General features: G+C 38.2%; 2 protein-coding genes across 2 annotated transcripts; both read right to left on the bottom strand.

Moving 5' to 3' along the window:
• Positions 1–842: 842 nt before the first annotated feature.
• LOC115919447 (protein Skeletor, isoforms B/C-like) lies at positions 843–5,584 on the bottom strand. The gene is made up of 4 exons (XM_030973284.1): positions 5,573–5,584; positions 4,798–4,825; positions 3,574–3,731; positions 843–1,644 (listed from the first exon to the last, which is right to left on the bottom strand). The coding sequence occupies exons 1-4, from the start codon at positions 5,582–5,584 to the stop codon at positions 1,468–1,470; spliced, it is 375 nt and encodes a 124-aa protein (XP_030829144.1). The 3' UTR covers positions 843–1,467.
• A 66-nt stretch (positions 5,585–5,650) lies between these two features.
• On the bottom strand, positions 5,651–27,051 carry LOC756575 (protein Skeletor, isoforms B/C). Its single transcript, XM_030972720.1, has 12 exons — positions 26,843–27,051; positions 22,148–22,294; positions 18,324–18,396; positions 17,039–17,147; positions 15,628–15,799; positions 14,783–14,858; positions 12,976–13,171; positions 12,108–12,344; positions 9,151–9,295; positions 7,243–7,356; positions 6,492–6,677; positions 5,651–5,928 (listed from the first exon to the last, which is right to left on the bottom strand). The coding sequence occupies exons 1-12, from the start codon at positions 26,892–26,894 to the stop codon at positions 5,666–5,668; spliced, it is 1,770 nt and encodes a 589-aa protein (XP_030828580.1). The 5' UTR covers positions 26,895–27,051; the 3' UTR covers positions 5,651–5,665.
• Positions 27,052–27,733: the final 682 nt, after the last annotated feature.

The following is a 27,733-nucleotide window of genomic DNA, read 5'->3' as shown; positions in this document are numbered from 1 at the left end:
CATTCTAGATTTCGTAAATGTGTTTTAATATTTTCACGTTTCTTCTGTATAGAGAGGCACTGAACAATAAACATCCGTAAGAAATATCATAAGCTTTTGACGAATTACAAAGATGCATTTTATACTCTGCAAATGATGAACTTGAAAGGAAAGTGGGTCATTACCACAACAATTAGATGTCTCATTACCATAATACGCGTGGCAAGACATGCAGTACTATGCACTATCATGAATCATAATTTCTTTTCATATTTTAGTCAGTAAAACCTGGAGAAACATTCTTTTCTTGATATATGTGACGGATAATATATCATTATACATCAAAATTAACAAATTGGGTGAACATACAAAAACACTTCAGATTGAAAAATGCTCGACAGGAGTCGAAGAGTTGATTATAGCAATTAGGGGCTCCTACAACCCACCCGTTAATTAAAAAACAAACTTTGAGCTCTGAGACATGACATCGCAGAATAGTTTCAATAAATATATTCATTCTTGGTAGTGGCTCATAGGTCAAAGGTTACGATAAGAATTTATGATGAAAACGTCAGAGGTTAAAGCCCATCTGTACTATTTTGGCCAGGAGGGATGAGACCACCCAGCGTGGTCACTGACAGGTGGCTATAATTATCATCAACTCAGCTCTCAATAAATTTAACATAAAAAAGAGGATCATGGGGGACCAACGGGCACCGCCTAGGCATTGTTAACTTTATAGAGGGAGCAGGTAGCTACAGGTAGTACTGTGGGGCTCTAAATAAATGTGCTGGAAATCCTGTTGAAACTATTTCGTCTTTAACTTTCACTTTATACTCTACTTCTAAGACTGATTATATAAGAAGAACTGTTCATCTAAATAATTTCTTCGCAACGTTTACACTCTTCAATCATGACTAAAAAACAATCAGGATTATGACGGCATATTACAAATCTAGCAAAAACTTCGCGACCGAATGTATAACAAGTATTGTTCATGTAAATAATTTCTTCGCAACGTTTACACTCTTCAATCATGTCTAAAAAACAATCAGGATTATGACGGCATATTACAAATCTAGCAAAAATTTCGCGCCCGAATGTTTAAGAAGTATTATTCATGTAAATAATTTCTTCGCAACGTTTACACTCTTAAATCATGTCTAAAAAACAATCAGGATTATGACGGCATATAAAAGATCTAGCAAAAACTTCGCGACCGAATGTATAGCAAGTACTATTCATGTAAATAATTTCTTCGCAACGTTTACACTCTTCAATCATGACTAAAAAACAATCAGGATTATGACGGCATATCACAAATCTAGCAAAAACTTTGTGCGCTATGCATGATACTCCTCCACCACGTAATAGTCATACTTCACAGAAAATGTTTATACAAAGAGTCTTGGAAAACTGTCTTTCAGAGGTTTATGGAAATGAAAGACAAAATGATATGCTAATGATTTGAGTTGCAAATAACGATTTTTACAAGATTAAGTAGAGGAGATAGAGGAGAACTATGCTGAATACAGACAGTGAGACGGTGGTGGCGCTGTCTGTCACGTTGGTGGCGCTGTCTGTCACGGTGGTGGCGCTGTCTGTCACGGCGGTGGCGCTGTCTGTCACGTGAATTTTCCATCCGAGGAAACGATGAGTGTAGCACTGTAGAAAGAAAAGAAAAAACAAGAAAAGGTAAATAATTGTCAATGACCATATAGACAGACATTATTGGCTGACAGATTACTACAACATTTGTTCAGATAAAACATGATTGCTCTGGTTGTCTTGTTTTCGCTCGCTGAACCAACGTAGCACAAACGTAGCTAGTTCGACGGCACTACCAAACTAGAATGTTGCACTATGTTACAGGGTGTATATGCCAATGACTGAACCGGGTGTGCGGAAATGGTGTGTTGGGGAGGGGAAGTGAGAGTGTTCGTGTGTGTGGTAATTGTATGTGTGTCAAAAATTAAAGACTAATAATGACAGATGGCTAATCATAAATCTACAATGACGAGTAACTGTCTACATCACAGTCCACAGATAAATGTGACTTGAACGTAATATATAGCAGAAGGCAATCGGCGGATCAGACGTCACTTGATAGTGATTTTGTATGTGAGATTGCTTTGCTAAATATAAAATACAAGAACCTTTTCCATATCTTTAAACTATCATTGATATCTGATAACTAAACAGTTAGTAAAATAAACCTACCAAACTACATAATTCAATGAAATACTTGACTTAACCCTAAAAAAGGCCGGGCTATTTGAGGACTTAGTACGGCCGGGGAGGGGGGGGGGGGCATTATGGCCCCCCTTAAGATCTCGGCCGTGAAAAAGCGAAAATTTGCACGCATGTCAAGTGAAGTGTATAGAATATTAAGATAATTTCATTTTTTTGAAAAATATTACTCATTTGCATATTTATGGTAATTTATGCAAATAAGTTCATAACAATCACATTTTAACCCATAAATCATATACACTGTCGCTCATAAAGGTGGATTTTTTTTTTTTTACCCCGAATGAAGGAATTATTTTAAAAATAATTTAAAAATAATTGATCTAGATAATAGTATACATTCTCAGATTTTATTGAATAATAATTTGCCCATGTGTTTTTTGCGTGACTGCTGAAGCATGGGTATGCTACTATGCTTAACAACTAGGGGACCTACGCCCTTAAGTCATAAATGACAGTAATGGGGATTAATGCCCCACAAAAGGGCACTAATATAGCACAACGACACAGTTTTGATCCTGGGGCCTCACAGTTACGAGGCCATTGCTTTGTCACTGAACCATAACTGTACGCAGCGGGGGCTAAGGTAGGGGGCAGTTTCCATAAATATATATTTAAAAAAAAAGAAAATGCAATATATTTTCAATAATTTATTGCATTTTACCTTGGTCCCCAACATAAAAAATCCTCTGGACGGCCATGCATTATGGCTCAAGGCATGGGCACACAGAATTTTTTTTTTTGCTGGACTCTGACTCTGACTCTGACTATTCGGAGCCATATGCCAGATGAGCAACTCCATAACTTCTGTACAACATGAAGCATAACAATTGGTATCCTTGATTTAGATGTAATAGATGAATGAATAGAAAGGTATATAGATATATAAATATATAGAAAGATAGATAGGTCGATTGATAGATAGATAGGTAGATAGTCACTTCTTCGGCGACATTCGGATGATGTAGCTATCTTTCTTCAGCTTCGCTTCGGAAAGATAGCTACATCCAGATCGCCTCGGAAGTGATAGTTTGCCATCGCCTGAAACGAAAAGGTGATTATTTGCTTTATATTCCACATCGGAATCATTTCATAGATGTACATAGTACTACTTTTTACACAGTGCAATTGTTCTTCTTCCATCAATGATGGGCGAACTATCTTTCATCACGTGATTTACTTTTGACCAATCGTAGCGCAAGATTCTTTGTATGTGGAATATAAATAGATATATATGTAGGAAGATAAATATATACATTCATACATACATATAAATACAGATAGACAAAGAGACAGCCAAACAGACAAACAGAAAGATCGCCAGAATGACACAACTTCTCTCACCTGGTAGTAAAGCAGATCAGGTGCATCAAGCGGGACGGTCCACTCGAGTACGCCCGGATCACCGGGTGCGCAATCCTTGGTCAGGGTCGTCTTATAGTCTTCAAACGTGCTGTACGAATTAGGGTCTGCGCTGCTCATGTACTGGCAAAGTGGACCCTCTGTCAAATTAATAACATGAATTTACCGTGACCAAACGAATTTAGTATTAAAGGGAGATGGTCGGCAGTTTCCATGTGCAGTCTAGGTTATATATTGCTAACACCAGACTAGGTGGAAATATCATTAGTGCATGGGTGTTCGAGTCTCGCAAACAGCAAACCAGTCCAATTAATTACCCCCCCCCCCCTGACAGTCTTTTGGATAGTCTTCGGTTGAGGGAAATGTAAGATAATGACTTATCCATCTGTGGCGATTGGTGGTAAATGCAGAGTATTACATAAATGGTCATAAAACTGAAGGCTAATCTTTCTAAAGGATCGGGCAGGCATTCGAACCCTCAACTCTTGGATTGAGAGTTATGTGAACGAACCCATTTCATTTGCAAATTCAATCATCATACAATATTTATTGCCTTATTCAAATTGTGTCCATATATAATTCAGTAACAGGAACATACAATCCAGTTTTGAATAATTATGTGTTGTTCATAATGGCAAAGCGGATGCTCCTTGAATATATTACAGGAGTTTTTCATCAAGATCCCATTTTTAGATTTATTTTGAATTATTTCTATATACATTATTATTATCATCATTGCAGGGATACTGTAAATAGAGCATGTCTCTGATCCGTTATTATACACAAATTAACAGTACATGTTGAAATCATATAGTAAAAAATGACTTTATAGTGACAAACTGTGTTGAAGGACTACCTGTCTATAAATACCACATTCTTTGTTCCCCATAAAAAGCATAAGAATCAAATCATCACATAATAATTCCGCTCTTATATAGCGCTTAATTTATACATCTATGATGTCTCTAAGCGCTTTACGTGTGTAAAAAGACAGAAATACATAATTCTGGGTTGAGTTTATTTGTATATCAAAGTAGTTTCTTCAGGGTTATTTTTTGCCGGAAAGGTTTCATGGGGGTTAAATAAAACATTTACATGTTTACTAACTGCCAATTAGACCCGTCGAAACACACACAGAAAAGGTACATTTAAGGATGGAAAAGGTATATACGAAATTTAAAAAAAAGGAGAAACGGTTCGACTTACCATTAGGGCCTGCGTAGATCGCAATACCCTGAAAAAGAGAAGAAGAGAAGAAGAAGAAACAAATTAGCAAACAGAATAATGGTGACTGTGATTATTGCATGAATTTCTAAAATCACACGGAAATGGTCCTTCATTCCTAAAAGGGGACTTGACCAACAAAGGTTGAAAAGGGCTGCTTTAGACATTCGTGTTTATACACTCTATATTGGTATTCTATAATAATAGTAATGCTTTCCCTGTAGTGTCTATAACTATTGTAGGGTTCGTGGGATACACATGTTATTTTCATGTTTACAAAACCATATTGTTACCATAATAGAAGCCTTAAACATAATAAGAATGCAGGTAACGTAACTAATCAGAGAATATATCATTCAACTTAAAAAAGAACTATTTTAATTTCATTTTTGTTTAATCTCTGCTTCTTGTGATTAAGACATTTTGTTACATAATTATGTTAAAAGTCTCCAAAACGGTTATCTTTAAGGTCTTTCAAGAATATGCTGAGACGTTTTTGTGAAGTTGGGCTGGTTTTTTGTATGAAAAACAATAAGTCCGTTTTATCGGTAGATAATTTGACACATGTACGACTGATGTAATCATATTTGCTTTTGTCACTATGTCATATTGCTCTTTTTCGTGTTCGAATATAATTATGGTAGGGTCCATGATTACATAAATATAAAGTCCTTCAGTGAAAGAGAGAAAAGGTCTCCAAGACAAGACAGTGACGTATGCCAAAGATTAGATCGCAAACAAATGATGTGTGCATTACGTAATACGCCATTGTAATATTCACACATTTCAAAAAGGTGATGAAAAAATGCTGATTTTCGAAAGTCTTTGCGATTGTATTACAGCTATGAAATCATCGAATCGAAAGAGCGCCCTTTTGCCATTCGAACTGCGCCAGAAGATACCAGCATGACAAACTCACCTGTCGTTCTGCTTCGGTGAGCTGCGCATAGCCACCGTTGACGTCATCAGTAATATAGAAGGGATGATAGTTACCACTAACGACCGGGTCATCTCCACCACTGACAAGGAATGTGTAGGTCACGTTGCGTCTCAGGGTTAACTCAGGAATTAGCTGACCGTTGATAAACCATGCGATTCCCCAACCAACACGGCCTGCCGTGAAAAACACGATAACGTATTATACAAAATACTATTTCCAAATGATTCACGATTAATTCCGAAATGAATCTGACTGTTTCCATATACGAAATTTCCGAATACTTTCGATACAAATATGCTAGGAAATATGGATGATTCGGACATCTCTGCCAAAGAAATTGCCATTCCATTTTCATTGGTAGGAGGGGTGTCGAATAAAAGCATGCAGCCAGAAAAGCTATAATTTACCATTAAGCTTCCCCTCCCCACCACCAAAAAATAACAACAAACACATGATAATAATAATTTTAAAAAAAAGGGGGGGGGGGGGACAAGGGTGAACAGTTGATGAAATGGGCCTAAAATGTTTTCATTTTCCGACGGAAGTCTATTTTTGGAGTAACACGAAAAACAATGGGGGGGGGTGGGGAGGGTTTGGACTTCTATTGTTTTTGGGCGTGGAGACAAGGCTATACAATAGCAAAATGTTCCCACAAAAGACACCAAAGGGGGAGGAGAGGAGGAGTTGCCACTTGCCACAACCCCAAACTCGCGGATGTGCCTGGAACAATTCTTACCAGTGATATATTCATATCCTTTGCTTCCACCAGACAATCCCATCTCCACGGTGAAGGTAGCTGTTTCAAGTTCTTCAATTCCTGGGATCACCCAGCCATCTGTTACGGGTGGCACAGTAGCATTCTGGCCGAGAGGTGGGCACGTGGAGTTAGGACGTCCGAAATCGATCTGGAGATTTGAAGACTCTAAACGAAAAAAAGATCCTTCATAAATACCAAAGTATATGCTTAACGTAAATGGCATTATGTTGCCTAATAAAATTGGATACTAGTATAATTTGTTTATGTCTTCAAATTAAAAAACAAAAGAAAGAAAGATTGAATTCTTTAGTTTGAAGACGAATGTGTTACATTTGAAGTATGTGTTACATTTAGACCATTATAATTTTCTTCAAGATCCGTTGTGCCTATTATTTTAATCAGCATGATTTACATAAATATATCCGGGCTGTCACGCCTCCAACTTTTTAGTCCATCTCCTACTTTCTGTTGCAAATGAATGACCCACAAACAAATAAAATTTAAACACAGGTATTCAATATAATCTATTCTGGTCAATGTTTCGGTGATAATTGCTCAATCGTTCTAGTTCTGTTGTATAATGAAATGCTTTTTAAATATATCAATTAATCGTTATTTAATCATGTCCATATCGTCGCAGGTTTCACGATCCGTCATATTGAGCCTTTCTTTTCGTTCCATTATATATTTTAAAAATAGATCAAGTCAATCACATTCATGTCAGACTTACTAAGTGATCGTCGTACATTGTGGTAAGCAACACGCCCATCACGATTAATAGGCCCTCGAGCCCAGATGACGTAGATTGGACCATCGGTAGTGAAAGCCTTGTCATATGTTGCGTCTAAGATATGGAAAATAATAATGCATGTAATTGTAAAAGTATAAATTCCAATTACTATACAAATATATTACACCATACAAGTATACTTAACTGCGCAAAACATTGTAATGAGAACAAAAGCAGAAAACAAAAGCGAAAATCACATTAATGCAGAAGAAACTAATGATAAAATATGTTCAATCAGACAGTATATGAGAAAAGGTTTTTCAGACCAGCCTTATATTTTAGTAGGCCTGTTTATTGTAATATAATGGAGTAATTGGTGACCCCCACAAACATATCTAAGGACAGGTATGCCGAGTTTTCAGAAGATTTCGGAGATGATAGTCGTTGATACATACCAAATTGAGAGAGGGAGGTAGTACCAACAAATGTAAACATTCTAGTAGCAGATTTGGGCCCATGAAGTAGGCACATACCCCTCCCCTCTTCCATCCCCCATCCGCCAGTTCTTCCTTTGTTATCAATTAAAGATAAATTTTAGTACTGGTAGTAAAAACGTATTGACAACAAAACTGATAATTTATGGTCATAAAATGTTTGATGGATACTAAAATATAAAATGTGATCAATAGTTTTCGATTCTCTTGACGCATTTTGAAGAATTCTGGTTTTAAAAACAACCCTCGTCTGATACCCTTTTCGCGAGAAAACCGTTGAATGACTTGTTTGAATGTGATTACGGTCTAACGCCCTCTCTCGGTTGAACGAAACCCACGGCGGTTTCAGTATCTGAAACTCGCACAGAATCTCGCCCAGTGTGAGGAGTGTCGTCTGCTAGCGACCTTTCTCGCTGTGCTGCCGTCTTTGCAGTTAGTAGCAAGTTGCACGCATGCACAATGACTTGCTGATCGCTCGGTTACCTGCGCTATACAGTTGCCCTGCACTGGTCGCAGAGCTATATCCATGTCTGGCTATGCAAAAATTACAACATCTCACCGGACAGTACGGTGGTCAACAAATGCTCAACAAAAGAAAATACTCCAACAAAACGATGTGCTTAGATGTACTGATGTCTTTTTTGTGTCTTGTAATAATCTACCTATCTTTCTCTTTGCTGGCAGGCCCTCGAAAACTGTCTTGCAAGATATAGTTGCCGATCACGCTCATGTGCACATGCAGTAACATAGCTCTGCTCGTGCCGGGGCTGTTCGCGCGCTTTTCCCGCCCCCCTCCCTCTCTTTCGTTCGTTCATATACCGGGTTGGCAGATATATAATTTGATCTCATTAAAATTAATATTTATGTATGATATTATCCAGGATTTTGTATCTGAATAAAAATTTATTTCAACAACAAAAACAACAATAGCACATCATCATTACTTTCCCTTGAGCGTATAAAAACAACTATTTCTCTCAAATTTAAGCAGTCATTAATACTATACTAGTTCACTGCATGTGCAATTTACAGAAGCTGAAGAAATGTAAGTAGTCACAACAACTGATCGTGATGCGGAAGTTTTCAGTAGAGCGTTTTCTGTGTGTGAGTTGGCTTTTCGGCGTGAATGAATCGCCACTCAGTTCTGTGATCGCCAGTCGAGAGGACTATATCGAGTTGCTTCCGAAAGAGGGAGCTAAACAGACATATTCGTAATTTTGAATTCGGTTTGTACCAACCCCGACCGTTGAAGAAATTGATGTTTATTTTGCTTTTTTCTCTGCGATTACACAATTTCATTCAAATTCCTCTAGCAAGAGTCATTTATTTGTATTGCTTAATAATTGGTGTGAATTTGAATAGAAACTGTTTCAATGTTTTTTTTCACCATTACCAGAACTAAGTATTTGCTTACCAGATGCAGCTAGAGGTCGGCGGTAAACAATGTTTGTGACTCCGTTCTCCTCATAATATGACTCAACCAATTCTGCGTTGTTGTTACCGTCTTGTGCTGATGAAATTGTATCTGGACAGGCACCACCGCCATTTTGAGGGGAACACTGCAATATTGTGGACATTATTTCAAGTTGTTTTTATTGATATCAAATCATATTGGCACGTGATGAAATGTTGCAAATTACGTCATAAAGGTCAGGTTGGGTCATCGTAGCTGACTAAGGCTGTTGCCGAATAGCTGAATATTTCGGAGGGAAATAACTTTCGAATACATGAATTTTTATTATTAAGCTGATTTTTGATATAAAGTATGACCCCTGCCGGGCTGCGGCCCCTCTATAATATTACAATTACCAATACTCGAACACCAGACACCTCATCATCGGGCATCCGACATTTGCAGTACATTTCTATAACTATGATAGACTGTCCAAAAAAACAATCATTGTTGCTTTCGGGCAGGCAATGTCGACCTCAGGTCAAACTGCTCAAAGTACTGTGAAAGCATGTTTCCCGTAATCATATTGGTCTATATCAGGGGCGTAAATCCCGGGGGGATGGGGGGGGGGGGCTGCATCCCCCTGGCTTGAAGTAGGGGGGGGTGGCCTGTACCAACATCCCCCCTGATATTACAACAAAAAGAGAGAAAAAGGGGAAGAAGAAGAAGAAGGAAAAAATGTGATTGTTTCAATTTCAGCATAATGCATGAGAAATGAGTTATTGTTTTTGTGTATGTATAACTGTATAGCCTACACGTATACAGTATGTCACTATCATTAAGAATAGTTGCGCGACGTGCGCGAACAAGCACTTCATAAACTTCAGAATAATAAGAATCCCACTATATACACAAAATGCATTGGGCCGCACCCCGGCCGGCCGGCCACGCAGTCTTCTGCAAATTGCACCGCATGCATGCTCCACTCTCTCGCGCAATGCAGAACAATTTTTCCTCGCCCGCGCGATCTAGGGGAGGTAGGGGGCCAATAGGTTACCGTGACGACTGCACTGATCTTGATTGCGCAGTGTGTGGTCGAACGGTCAATATAAAGCGCCGTTGCAGGTTCGACCGTTTCAGGAACGGTCTAAAGTTCGCCTTCTCGTCTTCTTTCTATAATAATTAAATAAAACGTCTAGGCTTTTCGCGCTTCGCGCGGGAAGGGGAAACTGAATTCAGACGAGAATTAAGAGTCGAGAACAGTACACCCAATCGTCTGCTTTCTCTAATAATCTAAGGAAACGTCAAGGCTTCCGCGCTTTGCGCGAGAGGGGTGAAACTGAATTCAGATAAATAGGGCTTATTAAGAGTCGAAAACGGTACATCGAATCGTCTGCTTTCTCTAATAATTTAAGGAAACGTCAAAGCTTCCGCGCTTCACGCGAGAGGGGGAAACTGAATTCAGATAAATAGGGCTTAATAAGAGTCGAAAACGGTGCAACGAATCGTCTTCTTTCTATAATAATTAAATTAAACGTCTAAGCTTTTCGAGCTTCGTGCGGGAAGGGGAAACTGAATTCAGACGAGAAATAAGAGTCGAGAACAGTATACCCAATCGTCTGCTTTCTCTAAAAATTTAAGGAAACGTCAAGGCTTCCGCGCTTCGCGCGAGTGGGGGAAACTGAATTCAGATAAATAGGGCTTATTAAGAGTCGAAAACGGTACAACGTATCGTCTTCTTTCTATAATAATTTAATGAAACGTCAAAACTTCCACGCTTTGCGCGGGAGGGGTAAACCGAATTCATACAAAGATTAAGAGTCGAGCACGGTTTAACAAATCGTCTACTTTCTCTAATAATTTAATGAAATGTCAAAGCTTCCGCGCTTCGCGCTGGAGAGAGAGGAAGAAACTGAATTCATACAAGGATTTAGAGTCGAGCACGGTTCAACGAATTGTCTACTTTCTCTAATAATTTAATGAAACGCCAAAACTTTAGCGCGGGGGGGGGGGGGGAGGTCGGTGGGGAAAAAAAACTGAATTCGGACAAGGATTTACAGTCGAGAACGGTACAGCAAATCGTCTTCTTTTTATAATAATTTAAGGAAATGTCTCAGCTTCCGCGCTTCGCGCGGTAGGCCTATCATCCACACCCCCTAATGAGCGCGCTTCGCGCACTCTTTGAGTGATTCACCTGCTCACTACCGCCCCTCCCTAAAATAAAATATATAGCTATGATGCTGACTAAGTTGACGAAATAATTCGTATATTTATGTCGTCGAGGAAAATGACCATTTGCGCATACGCAAGTACTATAGATAGTCCGTAGGAAAAACAATTTAGCCTTCGGCCCCGGGTATATAGGGTTAAATTTGTCATTATTGGGACATTTAATTTTGTCAGTAATTGGGGGCTAGTTTTGTCGGTAATCGTTGGCCTCTACACCCCCCCCCCACTAAAAAAAGGTCTAGCGACGCCCCTTACCATTATACATCATTTTCTAAGTGATGGGAGTCAAAATAAAGAGTTTACATCTTCCTGACGAAATACTCAATCTTTATGTTACTACTTGAAAGTGTGTCGTCTTATTTCGGAGTTCATTATAATTAAACACTACAGTTTGCAGCTGTAAGTATTTCGAAATATATGTCCAATTCATTTACTTTATGGTTGTCAAATTTGGCATGTGCGTGCATGTATGTATGCATGTATAAATTTATGTACATGTGTTTGGGTATGTGTGTGTTTGTGGTGTGTGTGCGCGCGTGTGTGTGTGTGTGTTGTGTGTTTGTGCGTGCGCGATCGCGCGCGCTTGCGTAAATTAGTGTGGGCGTTTGCTCGTGCTAGTATGTGATGGCTATCGCCAATCATCCCCCCACTCCTCGGTACGGATTTACGCCCCTGGTCTATATCTAGTCCGGTGAGTATAAACTTGATTCAAAAAACAAAAAAAAAGAAGAAAAGTTTTTTGTTCGTACCTGAGCTTGGCCTTGAAGATAGTAGTCAACGGCCTGAGGAGCTTTCATATTATCGATGAAAGTCACTACAACATCCCCGCCAACCATCAAAGTACCCGTTGGCGATCCACTAAGACCGAACGCGGCGTAGTCGGCGGTGTCATTGGTGCTGCTCAGTCGGATGACGATGTCGGTGCCGTTGATCATCCAACTCACTTGAAGCTCGTCTTCGACCAGCGTCTCGCAGTTTGGAAACGTCTATAGGTTACGACAACATAAACAGTTAATAGAGCGATAACTTCCCCCTACAAAAAATTGTTAAATCTGATATCCCATTTCGTCTATTTCCTGTTTGTATTTTTCCAGTCATTATTGGCCTAAATCGCCAGTCGGTCTACTGATCGTACAAAGATAAAGATAAAGATACCAGGGGGAAAATTCAGTATCACTGGGAATAGACCCACTGCAAGATTGGCCTTTGGTCTTTGCTAATCAAGTGCATACTCAAATATCTACAGTTAAATTACATATTGAGTATAATACTCTGATTGCTTAATTTCACGATCATTAACACTGTCTTAATGCCTGTTTGTATCTTTTACATTGTTAAAATGATTTCCTATGAATTATATCATTTAATGTAATATAAAATTCAATCCTTCATCCAGTAGAAATAGCTCTACTCGTACTATCCTTATAGACTTCATTTAACCAATTTTTAATTATAGAGAGATCATAACACCACTTAAACCTACGTTTTTCTATTTTGTGGCTTGTAACTTATGTTAGATATATGCAATGAGGATCTGAATAACTTTGAAGATGAATATCTTAGCATGATACATTTATCCACGCCAAATATTATCATCATCATCTCTTTCATGATTACCAATCTCGTTGATCCGCCGGGGGTGAGAGGTGCTGGAGGGATGTTGAGCTCGCCTTGCGAAGGGATGTCGACGTGCCCGAAGTCCTGCGTGAACGCGATGCACCACAGCCCGAAGTGTCCGATGTCGAATATATCTGTACCCTCGGGGAGGGTAAGGGTGATCGTTTCACCGTTGTACGCGTTGATAACACCAGTACTGTGAACGAAATCGGAAACGGGAGGGTAGATGAATAACATTACATTCAAAACGTGCTACCGGTCGCATGATCATATACCTTATCGTTCCTAAATATAAATGAATTATTGAAACTTTTGATTATAGTTTCACTTTATAAAATTATGTTTATAATTTTTCTATGTCATAGCATATTATACTCTTTTGTTTCCCTGCATGTGATTAATCATTTAATGATTTGGGCGTACTTTTTGTTCGATATGCACATATAATTATTTTATGTTCCTTTGTTTTAATTATGTTTAAAGTGATGATGACAAATATATTTTAGACAGGAGTATTATGGAAAATGAGGATTAAAACCAAACTAATCCCTCTTTCATTCCATGACTACATTTTAAAAAAATCATTCCTTCACTTTTTTTACAGAAAAAAATAATTTGTAAGAAATAACGAGGCTACTAAAAATGCCAAATTAAACGTATTCCACGTAAAAAAAAGAAGAAGAGCAAAACGTGGGTAAACAAAGCTAGGGAAATAATCGTTCTCATATTTAGGACCTTTGCTATAGAATCAATTAAAATCGATAATATGTTTTTTAGCAATCAATTGATAAATTATTCATTATTATTTATTATTATTATTATTCCTGAAAAGTAAGATTTTTTCTTCATGCACAGACAGACTAAGATCGAGCCAGAAAATGCTTCTTTATACGATGGTCGAGCAGCACAATTTACTCCACTCCGACTCAAAACCTCATGATTCGTGGCCATTCGGGGGTAATATAATCTTTGCTCAGTTTAATATTAATTTGCAGACACAGACTCTAATTTGACACTTAACCATTATTTCTTAAGCCTTGAACAGAGCCTAGCTCTGTCAGCATTCAGCATGGTCTCATATCAACCCCACTGACAAGGACATGTTCCTTCAAACTATTGGTCTACAACTAGTTCGTCTACTATCCAATTAGTCTATTCCCATAAGGTCTACACCCAGCCAGTCTACTTTCCACATGGTCCAGTAACCATTTCGTCTACTTATCACCTGGACTATTGACCATTTAGGGTAATAATCATTTGGTCTAATCTCCAATAAGTTTAATTCCCAGTTTGTCTAATGCCCATTAGTCTAATTGCCAGTCGGTCTAATTACCAGTTTGTCTAATGTACATTTCGTCTACCATAAGGTTTAGTTATCAATTGATGATTATAATTATTTATGATTAAATGATTATTAGACCGAATGAATAGTAAACGAAATGGGCATTGGGCGACCTGGGAATTAGACCGACTGGCAATTAGACCAAATGATTGATAGACCAAAAAAAATATTAGCATAAATGGTCATGGGTGGACGAAATGATTATGAAACCATGTATATAGTAGACGTGTTGGGTGAAGACCATATGGGAATAGATTAATTGGGTAGTAGACGAACTGGCTGTAGACCAAAAGGCAATTCACCGATCTGACGTAGGTCTCGTCGGTTTAAATAGGTTATTTATTAAGTCACGTATATGAAAGTAGCTATTCAATGACAAGTAATTACAAAGACTATGTCATCGAGGCCAACCTATTTTGCCTTTTCCTTGTTGAGTTTATATACCACTCTAATCAAATCAATTACCTTCCCGTTTCGTCTTGAATTTCATAGTCGCCAACATTGTTAGGGGTCCCTCCCGGTCCAACCCAGAAATATGCTCCTGAGTGGAGAAGAAAAATGATGAAAGGAAATCAAAGAAATGAAGAAAAAAATAACGTTAAACAATCAACGAACAAAAGAGGTGGCTTTTAGATTGGTAAATTGCTCCTTTTTGTTTTTGCTCATTATCGATTTGTCCAATCCCCACTCGTCTCATTGCATTTCGTTTTTTCGTCATGAGATCTCGTTTGCTTTTAATTTCCACTCGTCAGTTGGTATACTGCCTGTTTGATCCATTTTCCTTTTCGTATCATAACTGATTGGTGTAAAAAAAAAATTTGGCTTCTCACATAAATAAAATTAAAGTAGTGTGCTAGTTTGTATTCGTTTAAAAAAAAAACTGACACGGGTCAAAGCATCACAGGGGCATCACATAGCACAATTATGATAATATTTTTTTGGTGCCAAATTCTTCGTTGTTACTCCAGAAAAAAAATGAAAGGGAACCCCTGACAACTACCAGCCATTAATCATCAACGTGATTCTTCCGTTGGAGCATTGAACTTTGAATATCAGGCTCATGTATATATAATAATTTCACATCTGACTCTCATTCTTGCCAAGATTTGCCAACAAAACATTCGTAAGGAATTGTAACACCCCTCTGTCTGTCTGTCGATGCTCATGATCGCAGGTCCTCTACAAAGAACATGTTATACAAAAACCTGTCTACAGCGACCGCCCAAGGGAAGCAAAAAATATGCTCGTTGTAGACAGGTGGTCTTTGTAGACAGGTGGACACTAAAGCAGGTTTGACTGTATTATCTTACTTGGTCCTTGACCATCATAGACCAGATTCTCAACTCGGATCTGCTTTGCGTTTAAGATGATCACGGCAGACGCATAGGTGTTGTGCACACGAGGTGCGAAGCCGAGGGCCCCCAGGTCCAGAGGGGCAGGGGCTATGAAGTTGGCGGGAACAGTCAGGTCTCCAAAATTTGCCTGTATGGTTGAAAAAAGCAGTAAAGACCAAAATATAGAAATGTCAATTCATTTCGTTCAGTCTTGCTATATTAAAGTGTATTATATTTTAGTCGGAGTAACTTCAAAGAATTTCCCATGTGTTTTCTCCTCAATTAAACAAAATAAGTGATATACAGTCAAACCTGTCTCAGCGACCGCCCAAGAGAAACAATAAATATGCCTGTTGTTGATGTAAATGTAAATGTAACTGTTTAAATGTAAATGTAAGCGTAAATGTAAAAAAAAATAGGAATGTAATCTCTGGAGTGTGGTGGAGTAAAATGGTCAAATTAGTTTTATAGGGTGTGTGCGGGAGGGAGGGAGGGAGGGAGAGAGGGAGAGAGGGAGAGAGAGAGAGGGAGGGGGAGGGAGGGAGGGAGAGAGAGAGAGAAAGGGAGGGAGGGAGGGAGGGAGAGAGAGGGAGAGGGAGGGAGGGAGGAAGAGAGGGAGAGGGAGGGAGGGAGGGAGGGAGGGAGAGAGAGGTAGTGAGAGGGAGGGGAAGAGGGAGGGAGGGAGGGAGAGAGAGGGAGAGGGAGGGAGGGAGGGAGAGAGGGGGAGAAAGAAAGGGAGGGAGAGAGAGGGGGAGAAAGAAAGGGAGGGAGAGAGAGAGAGAGAGAGAGACGGGGTGGGGTGGGGTGGGGTGGGGTGGGGTGGGGTGTGAGGCATCGTCAGTGCCGCTCTATATAAAAATGATCAAAATTGGGTTGGAATGACCATCGGACCATCGGAAAAAAAGCTGCCCCCCCCCCCCCCCCCCCCCCCCCCCCCAAAAAAAAAAAAAAAAAAAAAAAAAAAAAAAAAAAAAAAAACCTAAAACAAACAAACAAAACCTTCCGACAAAAGTGAAACATGAAACATGCGGGTGAAATTTCATTTAAAAAAAAATCAAACATGGAAGGCAAAGTTGGAATAAGTTACATGAGCGGACCCGTGACGGGGAGCACAGGAAGAGGCACAATCTCGAGAACGGGAATAAGCACAATCTTGCAAACCTGAAGAACAAACAGGTAAAATGGCTCAAAAATGTGTGCTCATGTGCCCTGGCAGATTTTGGCACTGAAAACACAAATGGAAAATGTAAGAACCTTTTGCTTTCCAGAGATATTTGGCCTAAAAATTCACCCCAAAATGGAAGATTTTCCGGACAAGTACCCACCCCCGCCAAGAACTCCTGTATTTGCCATTGAATAAAAAGCGAGGAGAAAGCGTTTTCCATACCGCAAATCGTCGACACCAGACCGAGATCCAAGCTAGAGACGATACAGTTTTTCCTGCCGGTAGGGTCACGCTGATATCTACGTTGTCATACGCTTCAAGCTTTACCGTTCTGCACAGGAGAGAAATATAAAGGCTGGTTTATGGCGAAAGAAGAAGAAAGTACTACTACTCAACCACGACTACTCCTACTACTACTTCTACTGAAACTATACCACCCAGGAGCGGCGATCCCTGGGGAACGAAGGGGGGGGGGGGGTGGGGAATCACGTCCCACCTCGACTTTATTAGGGGGGGGGGGGACGTGCAACAAAGTGCAACCAAACATAGCAAATACTGACTAAAGACTGCAACACACTAATTTTAGGCTATGGAGGGCCCAAGAGCGCATCTTTTAGACTAATACAAATGCAAAAATCTTCTCGCTCCCTCGCATAATATCCTTCAAAATATACAGGTAAATATTGTAGAAAATCTGTATTCCGTTGGTATCACCTGTGAGGAGGTAGTCACTCCCGTCACCTTCGCCCCTCTCGTTCACTATGCTCCCTCGTCTCTTGCATTTTGTCCCCCAGTCATGAAAAGAAATCGCCGCCCCTGCTACCACCACCACTACTAATACTACGAGGACGAAGATGATAACGACGACGGCGACTACAAACCCTGTTACTACTACTTCTCTACCTCCCCTACCACTACTACTACTACCAATCACCACCACTACTATTACTACTACTACTACTACTACTACTCTTGATACAACGACTTTAACTACTGCTAACTCTATTGTTACTACTCTACTACTACATCTGGGCCCTGTTTCATAAAACTTGATATCAGTAACAAGTTACAAGCTACTGTTATAAGCTACTAAAATCATGGCATCTGATTGGCTGAGAGCAAATTTGTCACAGAAATTTAGCAGTTGTTATAGATAAAAAGTTTTATGAAACAGGCCCCTGGTACCACTATTAGTAATAATACCTACTCCTGCTACTATTGTTACTACTACTACCATTTCTACTACACCTACTACTAAACCTCATCTTCCTTCTCCTCTTACCATTACTACTTCTACTACTGATACAATTATTACTTCAAGTACTACTAAAACCACTACTACCTACTACATGAAATGATTGTCAGGAGTAATTTAAGAATGACAACAAATGCAACGACATAAATTATACTAATACTTAATAGCGGTATATGCAAAGTATGGTTAGAGTAGTCGGTTAAGTGGGACTAGAAATTTGATTGAGTTTAACTGAAATGAAAGTATTCCTACCTTCCTTCTTCATCGGGTATGATGAAACCATCATCTGATGGTACCCCGGATTCTCCAGCCCAAATGAAAGCATCTGAAAAGGGAAAGAATAAAAAAAAACGATTACCAAGAAATCATGGAAGTAGTGTAGAAACTAAGAAAACATCGATGAATATAAGAATAAAAAGTAAATATGTAAATAAAAACACAACGATAGTTAAAAAGAAATCAGATATAAATGAATAAACTTAAGGTGGATAGATAGATACACAAGTAGATCTGCATATTGAATGGATATTGGAATAACTTGGATGACTGTACCTATTCAAACTTCCAGGTATTTGAAGAAAAAAAAATGAAAATACTCGTTAAAACTACCGGCTATTACAAATGTTTGGATTTATAATATCCGAATGTTTAAATGAAAAATATTGATGTTTATACCAATCCAAGTTTCCAGATGTATTGAAAATATTTGGAAACACCCATTCAAATATTTCGGATGTAGTGTATGTCTGAAGAGCCTTTTGAAATCAATTTTCGTGCACTGCAATTATTCAATGACGGTCGAGATGGAAAAACCTGATTTGATTTTCGATATTACACCAATAAAATGACTGGTCTATTATTTTTTAGTTTATTTCAAAGATTGAGATCTAGTAATGATAGAAAAAAAGGTAAGTAGGCCCGACATCATGTGCTTCACCACTCAGGTCACTATGTGCAAATGAGAATTGTGTTTTTATTGAAGATGATTTCCAGCAAGTTTTTGTGAGTTTTTATCTTATTTTACTAGTTCAAACAATCAATCTACTGCAGGATAAATAATCCACAATGATTTATAGCCATGTTCTCTCGACGGACGATGCCAATACTAGAGCTCAAGAGTAGCCTTAACGTGTAGTAATATATATATATATATATATATATATGTATTTAACGAAGTATATATTAGGATATACGATGTTTGCTACACCTAAAACAAATACAAATATATTTATGAATTATGAATTATATTTTAGACAGAAGTTTACAATCATTATTCATACATGGAGTTATGTTTGTTTTAGGTTTGACAAACACTTCTAATACTATCTCCGCTCTGATTTGATCACATTGCAATAAGCACGAGGTCCTATATATGGCCAATATTTCAAGTGGCAACATGTTTACTTGACCTCAAGCACCATGCATCTAGTTTGTCTTTCAATGTAGAGGTCATCAGTACCAAGTACCAAATGGTACAGAACATGACGCAAGAACAACGAGTATTTATTCAATCATTAATTATGCTAGCTCGCATATCAGAAAATAATTCTTTTCACTGGCCGTCATTAAATTCACAAGGACAAGTGATGTGAAAAAAATGGGTCAGCTTTAGCACCCTCTCCTCCAAAATGTGTATACACTTTTACCCGTTTCCACTGTCTTTCAACCTCCTTCACTATCTCTTTATGCATATGGCTCAAAGAATATGCCTAATTTTTAAATTTGTTTTTTAAATTTATTAACTAATTAATTTATTTATTAATTCATTTTTTAAAAGTTTATTTATTTATTTATTTATTTATTTATTTTTTATTTAAAAAAAAAAAATCATATTTATATATATTTGTTGTTGTTGTTGTTGCTGTATTTTTTGTATTATTATTATTATTATTATTATTATTATTATTATTATTATTATTATTATCATTATTATTATTATTATTATTATTATTATTTTTTTTTATTTTTTATTTATTTTTTTTTTTTTTTTTGGGGGGGGGGGGGGGGGGCGAAAATTTCGCATCGACTCAGCCAACCGCTGAATAAGCGGGGGGGGGGGGGGGGGGGGGGGGGTAAGAGGACACTTTTTTTTTTTTTGGTCTCGAAATTTGTAAATTTGACATTTTGCTCCGTTGGGGGGGGGGGGGGGGTTAAGGTCACCTTTTTTAGGTCAGCCATGGGAATAATTTATTTATTTATTTATTTTTATTATTAAAAAAAACAAAACAAAACAAAACAAAACGAAACAAAGGGGAGGGGTTTAGGGGGGTTTATACACATAAAAATACCAAAGGGGGGGGGGGTTAACCCCCCAAACACCCCTCTGCGTTCGCGCCTGGTCATGAGTCATATGGAGAATGTGTGAACAACGAGCTGTTATTTTATGTTACCACCAGATGAATAATGATTCACGATTTACATCCGGAACGAAATCCCACCAATGGATTTGTTATTGTCATCTCACCGTAATGACTATTTCCCATAACTCCTTGCCATTAGAAATATGAATCAATTTGAAACAAGGTTGAATTCCCCTTTCAAAGCCGTACCATGTAATCGAGGAAAAAAACAAACATAAATCAATAATACCGGCCCGTAGGCATAAACCATTTACTCAATAACCTCAAAACACCCATTATTTCACGGTGATGGCTGTACGTGGTCTGACGGTCGACCATACATTTTATTAATACCCCATTGTGGTTACGTGGTGTGACTGAAATGCTTACATGAGAATTGTTCGAGCGCTTTAAGCATCTTTGCTATGAAATCTAATGCCCCAGTGGACCTCTACAGAACTTCCTTGTCAGCATTTTCATCGGTAAAAAATCTACAACGTGTGACATATATTGCAGAAATGTTGTAAAGTGATAGTGACACATAATTATATAAAACTGTTAGAAAATGTTCTCGCCAAATTTTTATCCAACTAAAAGAAGAATATAATACATTCCTTTATTAATACACTGTTGGTCATAAAGGTGGAATAATTTGTTTTAACCTCAATTTATGGAATGATTTTGAAAACGATTTATTCCTAATAGATATAAATAAAAGTAGGCTGTTCTCTATGTGACCATGCCTTGAACCATAATGCATGACTGTACAGAGGAATTTTGCCTGTTGGGGACCGGGGGAAAATGCAATGAATTATTGAAAATGTATTGCATTTTCTTTGTTTTTTGTTATTTGTGGGGGCTGCCCCCTACCTTAGCCCCGGCTGCGTACAGTCATGATTTAGTGGCAAAGCAATGGCTTTGTAACTTCGAGGCCCCAGGATCAAAACCGTGTCGATCAGCTATATTAGTTCCTTTTGTGAGGCATTAATCCTCATTACTGTCAGTTATGACTTAAGGACGTAGGTCCCCTATAGTTGATAATCATAGTAGCATACACATGATTTAGCAGTCACGCAAAACAAACACTCACCAACTATTATTCAATAAAACCTGAGGATGTATATTAGTATTTATATCTATTAGGAATAAAACGTTGTCAAAATCATTCCATAGAGCGGGATAAAACAAATTATTCCACCTTTATGACCAACAGTGTATATTCTTAGTAAAAGTACAGTGCAGATTATTGAACAATTATACGTTGTTGCCCATAAAATTAGAATAAATTTTCTCACCTCTTTTCATTAGATTATCGTGACAATATGATTTATTCTTAATAGATAAAGTTTGTATCTTCTCAGAACATCACACTAGCTAGTCGTATGACTCTTTTGATATGTCAATACAGTTCTGAGAAGATATAAACCTTTACATCAAGAATAAATCCCCAACATATGACACAATCATTGCATGAAAAGAGGTAAGAAAAATTATTCCAATTTAAATGGGCAACAGTGTACGTTTTCATACGACACTCCAATTTTTCAGACATGTTTCATGATATGTTTACATGGGTCATAAAGAGTTTAGTTATGAATAAGTCTTTGTCATTGTTGGACACTGCGTTGTCGCTGACGCATTCATGTGGCGGACAAACGACGCAGTCCTCCATCACGCAAATGACTTTTTCCTGCGTCACGCAAATAACGCCTCGTGTGCAAGCGTGCATGTTCTTACCTGGACCAGCACCGTCATATCTGAAGCCGATGATTCTGAGAGTGGTCTCATCCTCTGCGTACACTGTCCCGGCTATGTCATGTGTTGACTTATCAGTAAAGGTACCAACAAGCTTCCCATGGTACTGGGCTCGACATAGCGACACCACTGGAATTTAAAGGATGAATTGAGAGGATGGGTTAGAAATTGACTGTAACGGTGCGGCCTTGTAAACGACTTTAAACGACTCTAAAAAAAGTAACAATCTTTGAGTGACCGATTTTACCATACTCGTTTTCCCCAATAGACTGTAGTGTTATGAAAACCGTTTGGCAAACGGTTTTCAAAAATTGTAATTCCAATCATAAATATCTTGATAATCAGACAGGCGCTCGGCTTTTAAGTCATGGGGTTTCTGACTGACCTAAAGGTTTATAATTATCATTGCAGCATGAGCTAAATCCAGAGTTTTGTTTAAGAATCTGAGACAACTGAGTTTAATTACCGGATCCCTTTAAGAGACCTGCTGCTATAGTAATACGGCGATAATAACTCATATTTGTACCCTTAACCCTTTCAGTACAGGAATTATGATAGGGTTAAAAATATCACAATAATTTACTTTTCAAGCTATATCGTTCTAACCGAATGTAATTATGTAATAAAAACAATACGCAAAGTTTCACTTTTATTTTCCCTTTCTAAAATGCCTTCATGGCATCAAACACAATCCGGCCATGCAATAAAAATGAATACATTGTGTGCAGAATTGTATGCCTTGAATACTTATAATGCATAGAGTATAATTTCAGTTGAAAGTAGAAGCATAAGTTACACAGAATGGGAAAAGTTTGAGATAAGTCGGACCAATAATAGGAGAATTATGAATTTTGAAATATGAGATTACTAAAGACATGCGATACTCAAATTGACAGTTGGTCCGGGGATTGCGACGTAGACACGGACAACTCTTTCGTTTGTTTTGCACACAAATATCTTTAAGTTCTGTTTTTCTCCCAAATGCCCTCTCCCTTAGGGTACTACTCAAAAATGATTATTGATAGGATATTATAATAGGTCCTCTAAAGAGAAAAGATCATCCCGGGTCATAGATACTTGATAAATTGAAAGTTTAGTCCTTTTCTGCTGGTAAAAATAGAAAACTTGTCTGACACTACGCACAGAGACATACCCTCGTTTAAATCGTTTATAATACATATGAACATGACGGACAAAAAAGAGGACAAAATATACAGTTCCTCAGGTAGATAAAGGAACATCCCTCCACTGCTATTATGTAAAAATGAGTAGAACAGGTGAATATGCATGTGACACCTGTTCTACACATTTTTAGATAAGAGCAGTGAAGTGATGTTCCTTTGTCTACCTGAGGAACTGTATATTTTGTCCTCTTTCTTTGTCCGTAATATTCGTAGTGACATCTCTGTAATATGTTTGTAAAGCGCCTAGAGACATCGATGATGTATTAAACGCGATGTATTAAACGCTATGTATTAAAAAGGCGGACGATTCAGCCAACTTTAAGAGCCCATACCCATCGTGTTTACTACTTTTACAAATTCATAACTTTCTGATTTCTTGTCCGATTTTATTCAAAGTTTCAGCAGTCTGGTTCTCTGATTTGGATTTCCATTTAAAGCTTATCTGCCGTAGTTTACAGGAGGGATTAGACTGCCCTGCAAGGTCACTGGACAGGTGGTTATCTCATCAACTCAGTTCTCAGTTAACATAAGAAAAAGAGGATCATGGGGGACCAATGGTCACCGATTAAGCATTGTTTGTTATATAGAGGGCGCAAGTAGCTACAAGTAGTGCAGTGGGCCTTTAAGGAAAAATCTCGTTTATTTGGAGTATGCTTAGGTGATAATACACAGGGCACTGTCAACCGGCTTATGCCGAAAGGGTGGGCAGCGTCGCGTCGCGGCGAGTTGATTTGAACGCGACCATTCGTCCAAAGCCCCCCCCCCCCCCCAGTTTGGCCGAAAGGGTGCGTTGGGAGTGTCGCGTCGCGTCGCGTTAACTTAGACGCTACCATTCGTCCAAAGCCCCCCCCCCCCCGGTATGGCCGAAAGGGTGTGTTAAAAATATAAAAAATATGGAAAAGCAGAACTATCCGTTTGTCGTACTTTTAGGTTACTATTCTTTCTTTCTTTCTATATTAATTTGCCACTTTCCAACAAGCGCTTAAAAAAGGATAACAAATTAAATATTGAGGACAAATCTCGAAAAATGATGTCATTTCAGCAACATTTGTAAATCACCGGTATCAAATTAGAAATAAACCACGTTTGAATTATATTTAGGGGGCATCTGTCACCCCCCCCCCTCCGACAGTACGCCAGTGCCCCCCCCGATCTACACCTTGTTCGCAGGAAAAATCTAAAATGATCTCCCATACCTTTCTTTTTTTCTTTCCCTTTCTCTCCTCTTTTTAGTCCTTGCTTTTCCCTTCCTTCTCTCTGTTTTAGGTTTGCTGGGGGAGGCAAGGGCCTTTCGCCCCCCCCCCCCATCCACACGTTGTTGCCGGGATTAATCGGAACTGTTTTGCCCTTCTTTTCTTCTTCCTCTTTTTTGTTCCTTTTTAGCTCTTCTCTTTCCCTTTCCCTTGGGGGGGGGGGGGGGGGGGGCAGGGGCCTTTTTGCCCCCCCCCCCCCCCCAGCTACAACTTGGCAGGACAATTGCAACTGATATCCCCCTTTGTTTCTTTTCTTCTTCCTATTTTTTCCTACCCTTTCTCTCCTCTTTTCTTTTTTCCTTTCCCTTCCCTTCCTTCAGACTTTGTGTCAATATAAGTATGTAGGGCAATATAGTTAGGCCTGTTATTATGTACAGAACTGAAGTGTAATCGTAAAGCAATAGTAGTAGTAGTTGTAGACTTGTAGTATTCGTTGTCGTAGTAGTCGTTGTTGTAGTAGTATTTGTAAATAGATTTTACACCCACTTTGAACAGCACATTTGCCATACCCCAAAAAACTATAGCAGGTTGTAAACTACATATCGTTTAGTTTACGACAAGCAGAGAATAAGAATGTACTCTCATACGCATATGATACCATTTTGTGAGGGGAATATTGACTTAAACACAATCCAATCCAATCCAATCCAAAAGATATTTGATATACATACATACATACATGTATATACCCGCATCATCATCCAGACAGATACATGCGAATGCGGGTATAAATGCAGAAGCAAGTTAACTGCGATAAGGTATATTCCTATTGAATTGAAGTCAATTAAGGTGAAAACCACCATGGTTGCTAAGCAACTGACGCGATATGGAAGCACACATTCGTGTATAAAATGGCGAATACGGTTCGGGCCATTAAATTAATCGTAGTATAGTATGCATATATTATGCTTAGACAAAGACCCTTTCACACATGAATAACAAAAAATATATAATTATAATGTTCATCATCATCATCATCATCATCATCATCATCATCGTCGATCGTTGTTAATGTTGTTGTTGTTGTTGTTGTTGTTGATCTTATTATCATCCAACCAATCAACCACAAGTCAAATGTGAGTATTGTTCTTTACTTCTCTAGCGCCCCTTGAATTGAATGGCATTGAAAGTTATCATTCTTACCATCATTAATACCCGGTTCATTTGGACTCATGATAGAACATTTCGCGTATACACAGTCATGTGTTAATTTTGATGGCAGCTGTAATTCTTCTCCCAGAAAGTTTAATATGAGACGTATGTTCTTACCAATAACATTGCACTTTTGTAAGCTTTGATTAAATCAATTTATCATGTTGAATTTGTGAAATTCTAAAGAGTAATCAATAAACCACAAATATATTTTTGAAAATGTGATATATCTTTCTGTCATCGTTCTTATATTCAATTAAATTGAAAATGATCCATTACGGAGTCATCAAATATAATTTATATCGAATACAGTGCCGCTAATACCGTCATATATGCATGTATAAATCATATCATACAGAAAGAAGATGGTAATGCAATATTGCCAATCATTGATGTCCGAATTTTCGGGACGCAAACTAATCATTATTATGAACTCATTGATAAAACATTGCAATCTTCTTTATATTTGCCCATAAAAGTCTATAATATTCGTATGAAAGTCTGAACTGGTAGCCTGTATTCCAATACACAGTCTCATAACTGACGGATTTAGGGGGAGGGACATGGGCCGTACTATTGCCCCTCCCCCTGTGAAATACCAGTGACGTACTTGTAGTACACAACCACTTTCTTAATGGTACACATTTGTATTTCTTTTTCTTGCGTTGTCAACTAAGTTTGAGATTAAAATGTCACCGAAAAATCATTACAAGCACTTTTTCTTCCTTTCTCTATTTTCCTCTTTTGTATAAGGCTTGACAGTTACTTTTTGAATATTATGTAAGTCGCCACCGTTGGCTTTGTCCCTGCATGGCTTTTACATGTAGATAATTAGTTTGAACCGACAAGCTACTCATGAGGGACCTTAATTCCGGCAAGCCTTGCTTTCAACCAAGGTCACCTCATCTTCAACTTGTTATATTCATGTCATATTTGTAATGTGTGCTATGAAAGAAAGATAAATAAAACTTGAACTGAACTTGAGAGTAATCATGCGAGTTGCAGATAAGAATATTCAAGTGTAAATTGCTATGCAAAGAAATTAGACAAATCAATATACAAAATGTTAAGAATATTGGCATATATACCGTTATAAAGCACCAACAAAATGACGACCAATCGCCGGTTTGCCAGATCCATCGTTGTCTATTTCAGTATGATCATCAGCTGCTAAATTCGAAAAAGGAAATATAATGGCCGTTTCGTTGATCAAAACAGTACTGACAAAATGTGTAGAACCACAGATCTAATTATCTCGACCACTTCCTTCTCTTTTCCTTGCACGTGAGTTTTATACAGGAGTTTAATTGTGCATATCGATAGTTATAACATGCGTGGTGTAGTCTGATCGATAGCAAGAGGAAAAGTGCCCCTTTTTTATTTGAATACGTCATTTCCTTCTGTTTTTGCAATGTAATCGAGTCTAGTTTCCTCCATGAACAATGGTTTTTTTTTTTACGGCATTGCCTCTTCCTAGAATCAGAGGCGCTATATCCGGGTGAGTCCTTCATTCAATTATTCGGAAACCCGAATCTAGATGTATAAGCTGGTATAAACAAGGCATAAAGGTATAATGTTTTCGTTTATATCGTATAGACAGAGAACAGAATTGTAAGGAATCGTGCATAACGAAGTGATTTTTTTTTTTGGTCCCAAAATTTAAAAATTTGCCGGATCGACATTTCGTTTCGTTGGGGGGGGGGGGGGGGGGGGGGGGGGTATGGTCACCTTTTTAGTTTACAATTAAAAAAAAAAATTAATTAAAAAAATAAAATAATGCTCTATAAAAGTAGGACAAACAAACCCAATCTTTTACTTCAAAAAGTTCGCCCCCAATATCTACAACACTGTAATAATGGGGTGTGTTCGCTATTTATAAGGACCGCTATCCATAACGGGGGACTAAATGAATAGAGGTCTTTTATAAATAGCGGTCCTTATAAATAGCGAACAGACCCCATTATTACAGTGTTGTAGAT

This window comes from Strongylocentrotus purpuratus, unplaced genomic scaffold (assembly GCF_000002235.5).
Source record: "Strongylocentrotus purpuratus isolate Spur 01 unplaced genomic scaffold, Spur_5.0 spur5_scaffold_6, whole genome shotgun sequence".
Classification (NCBI taxonomy): Eukaryota; Metazoa; Echinodermata; class Echinoidea; order Camarodonta; family Strongylocentrotidae; genus Strongylocentrotus; species Strongylocentrotus purpuratus.
This window is presented reverse-complemented; position numbering and strand designations above follow the sequence as displayed.

Coding starts and splice junctions, on each gene's coding strand:
- LOC115919447 (XM_030973284.1), bottom strand. Junction 3,732..4,797: donor GATCTACGCAGGCCCTAATG/GTAAGTCGAACC, acceptor TTAATTTGACAG/AGGGTCCACTTTGCCAGTAC. Junction 1,645..3,573: donor CTGATCTGCTTTACTACCAG/GTGAGAGAAGTT, acceptor TTCTTTCTACAG/TGCTACACTCATCGTTTCCT.
- LOC756575 (XM_030972720.1), bottom strand. CDS start 26,894: ATGGATCTGGCAAACCGGCGATTGGTCGTCATTTTGTTGGTGCTTTAT. Junction 18,397..22,147: donor ATATGACGGTGCTGGTCCAG/GTAAGAACATGC, acceptor TTCCCTTTTCAG/ATGCTTTCATTTGGGCTGGA. Junction 15,800..17,038: donor TCTGGTGTCGACGATTTGCG/GTATGGAAAACG, acceptor TCAACCATACAG/GCAAATTTTGGAGACCTGAC.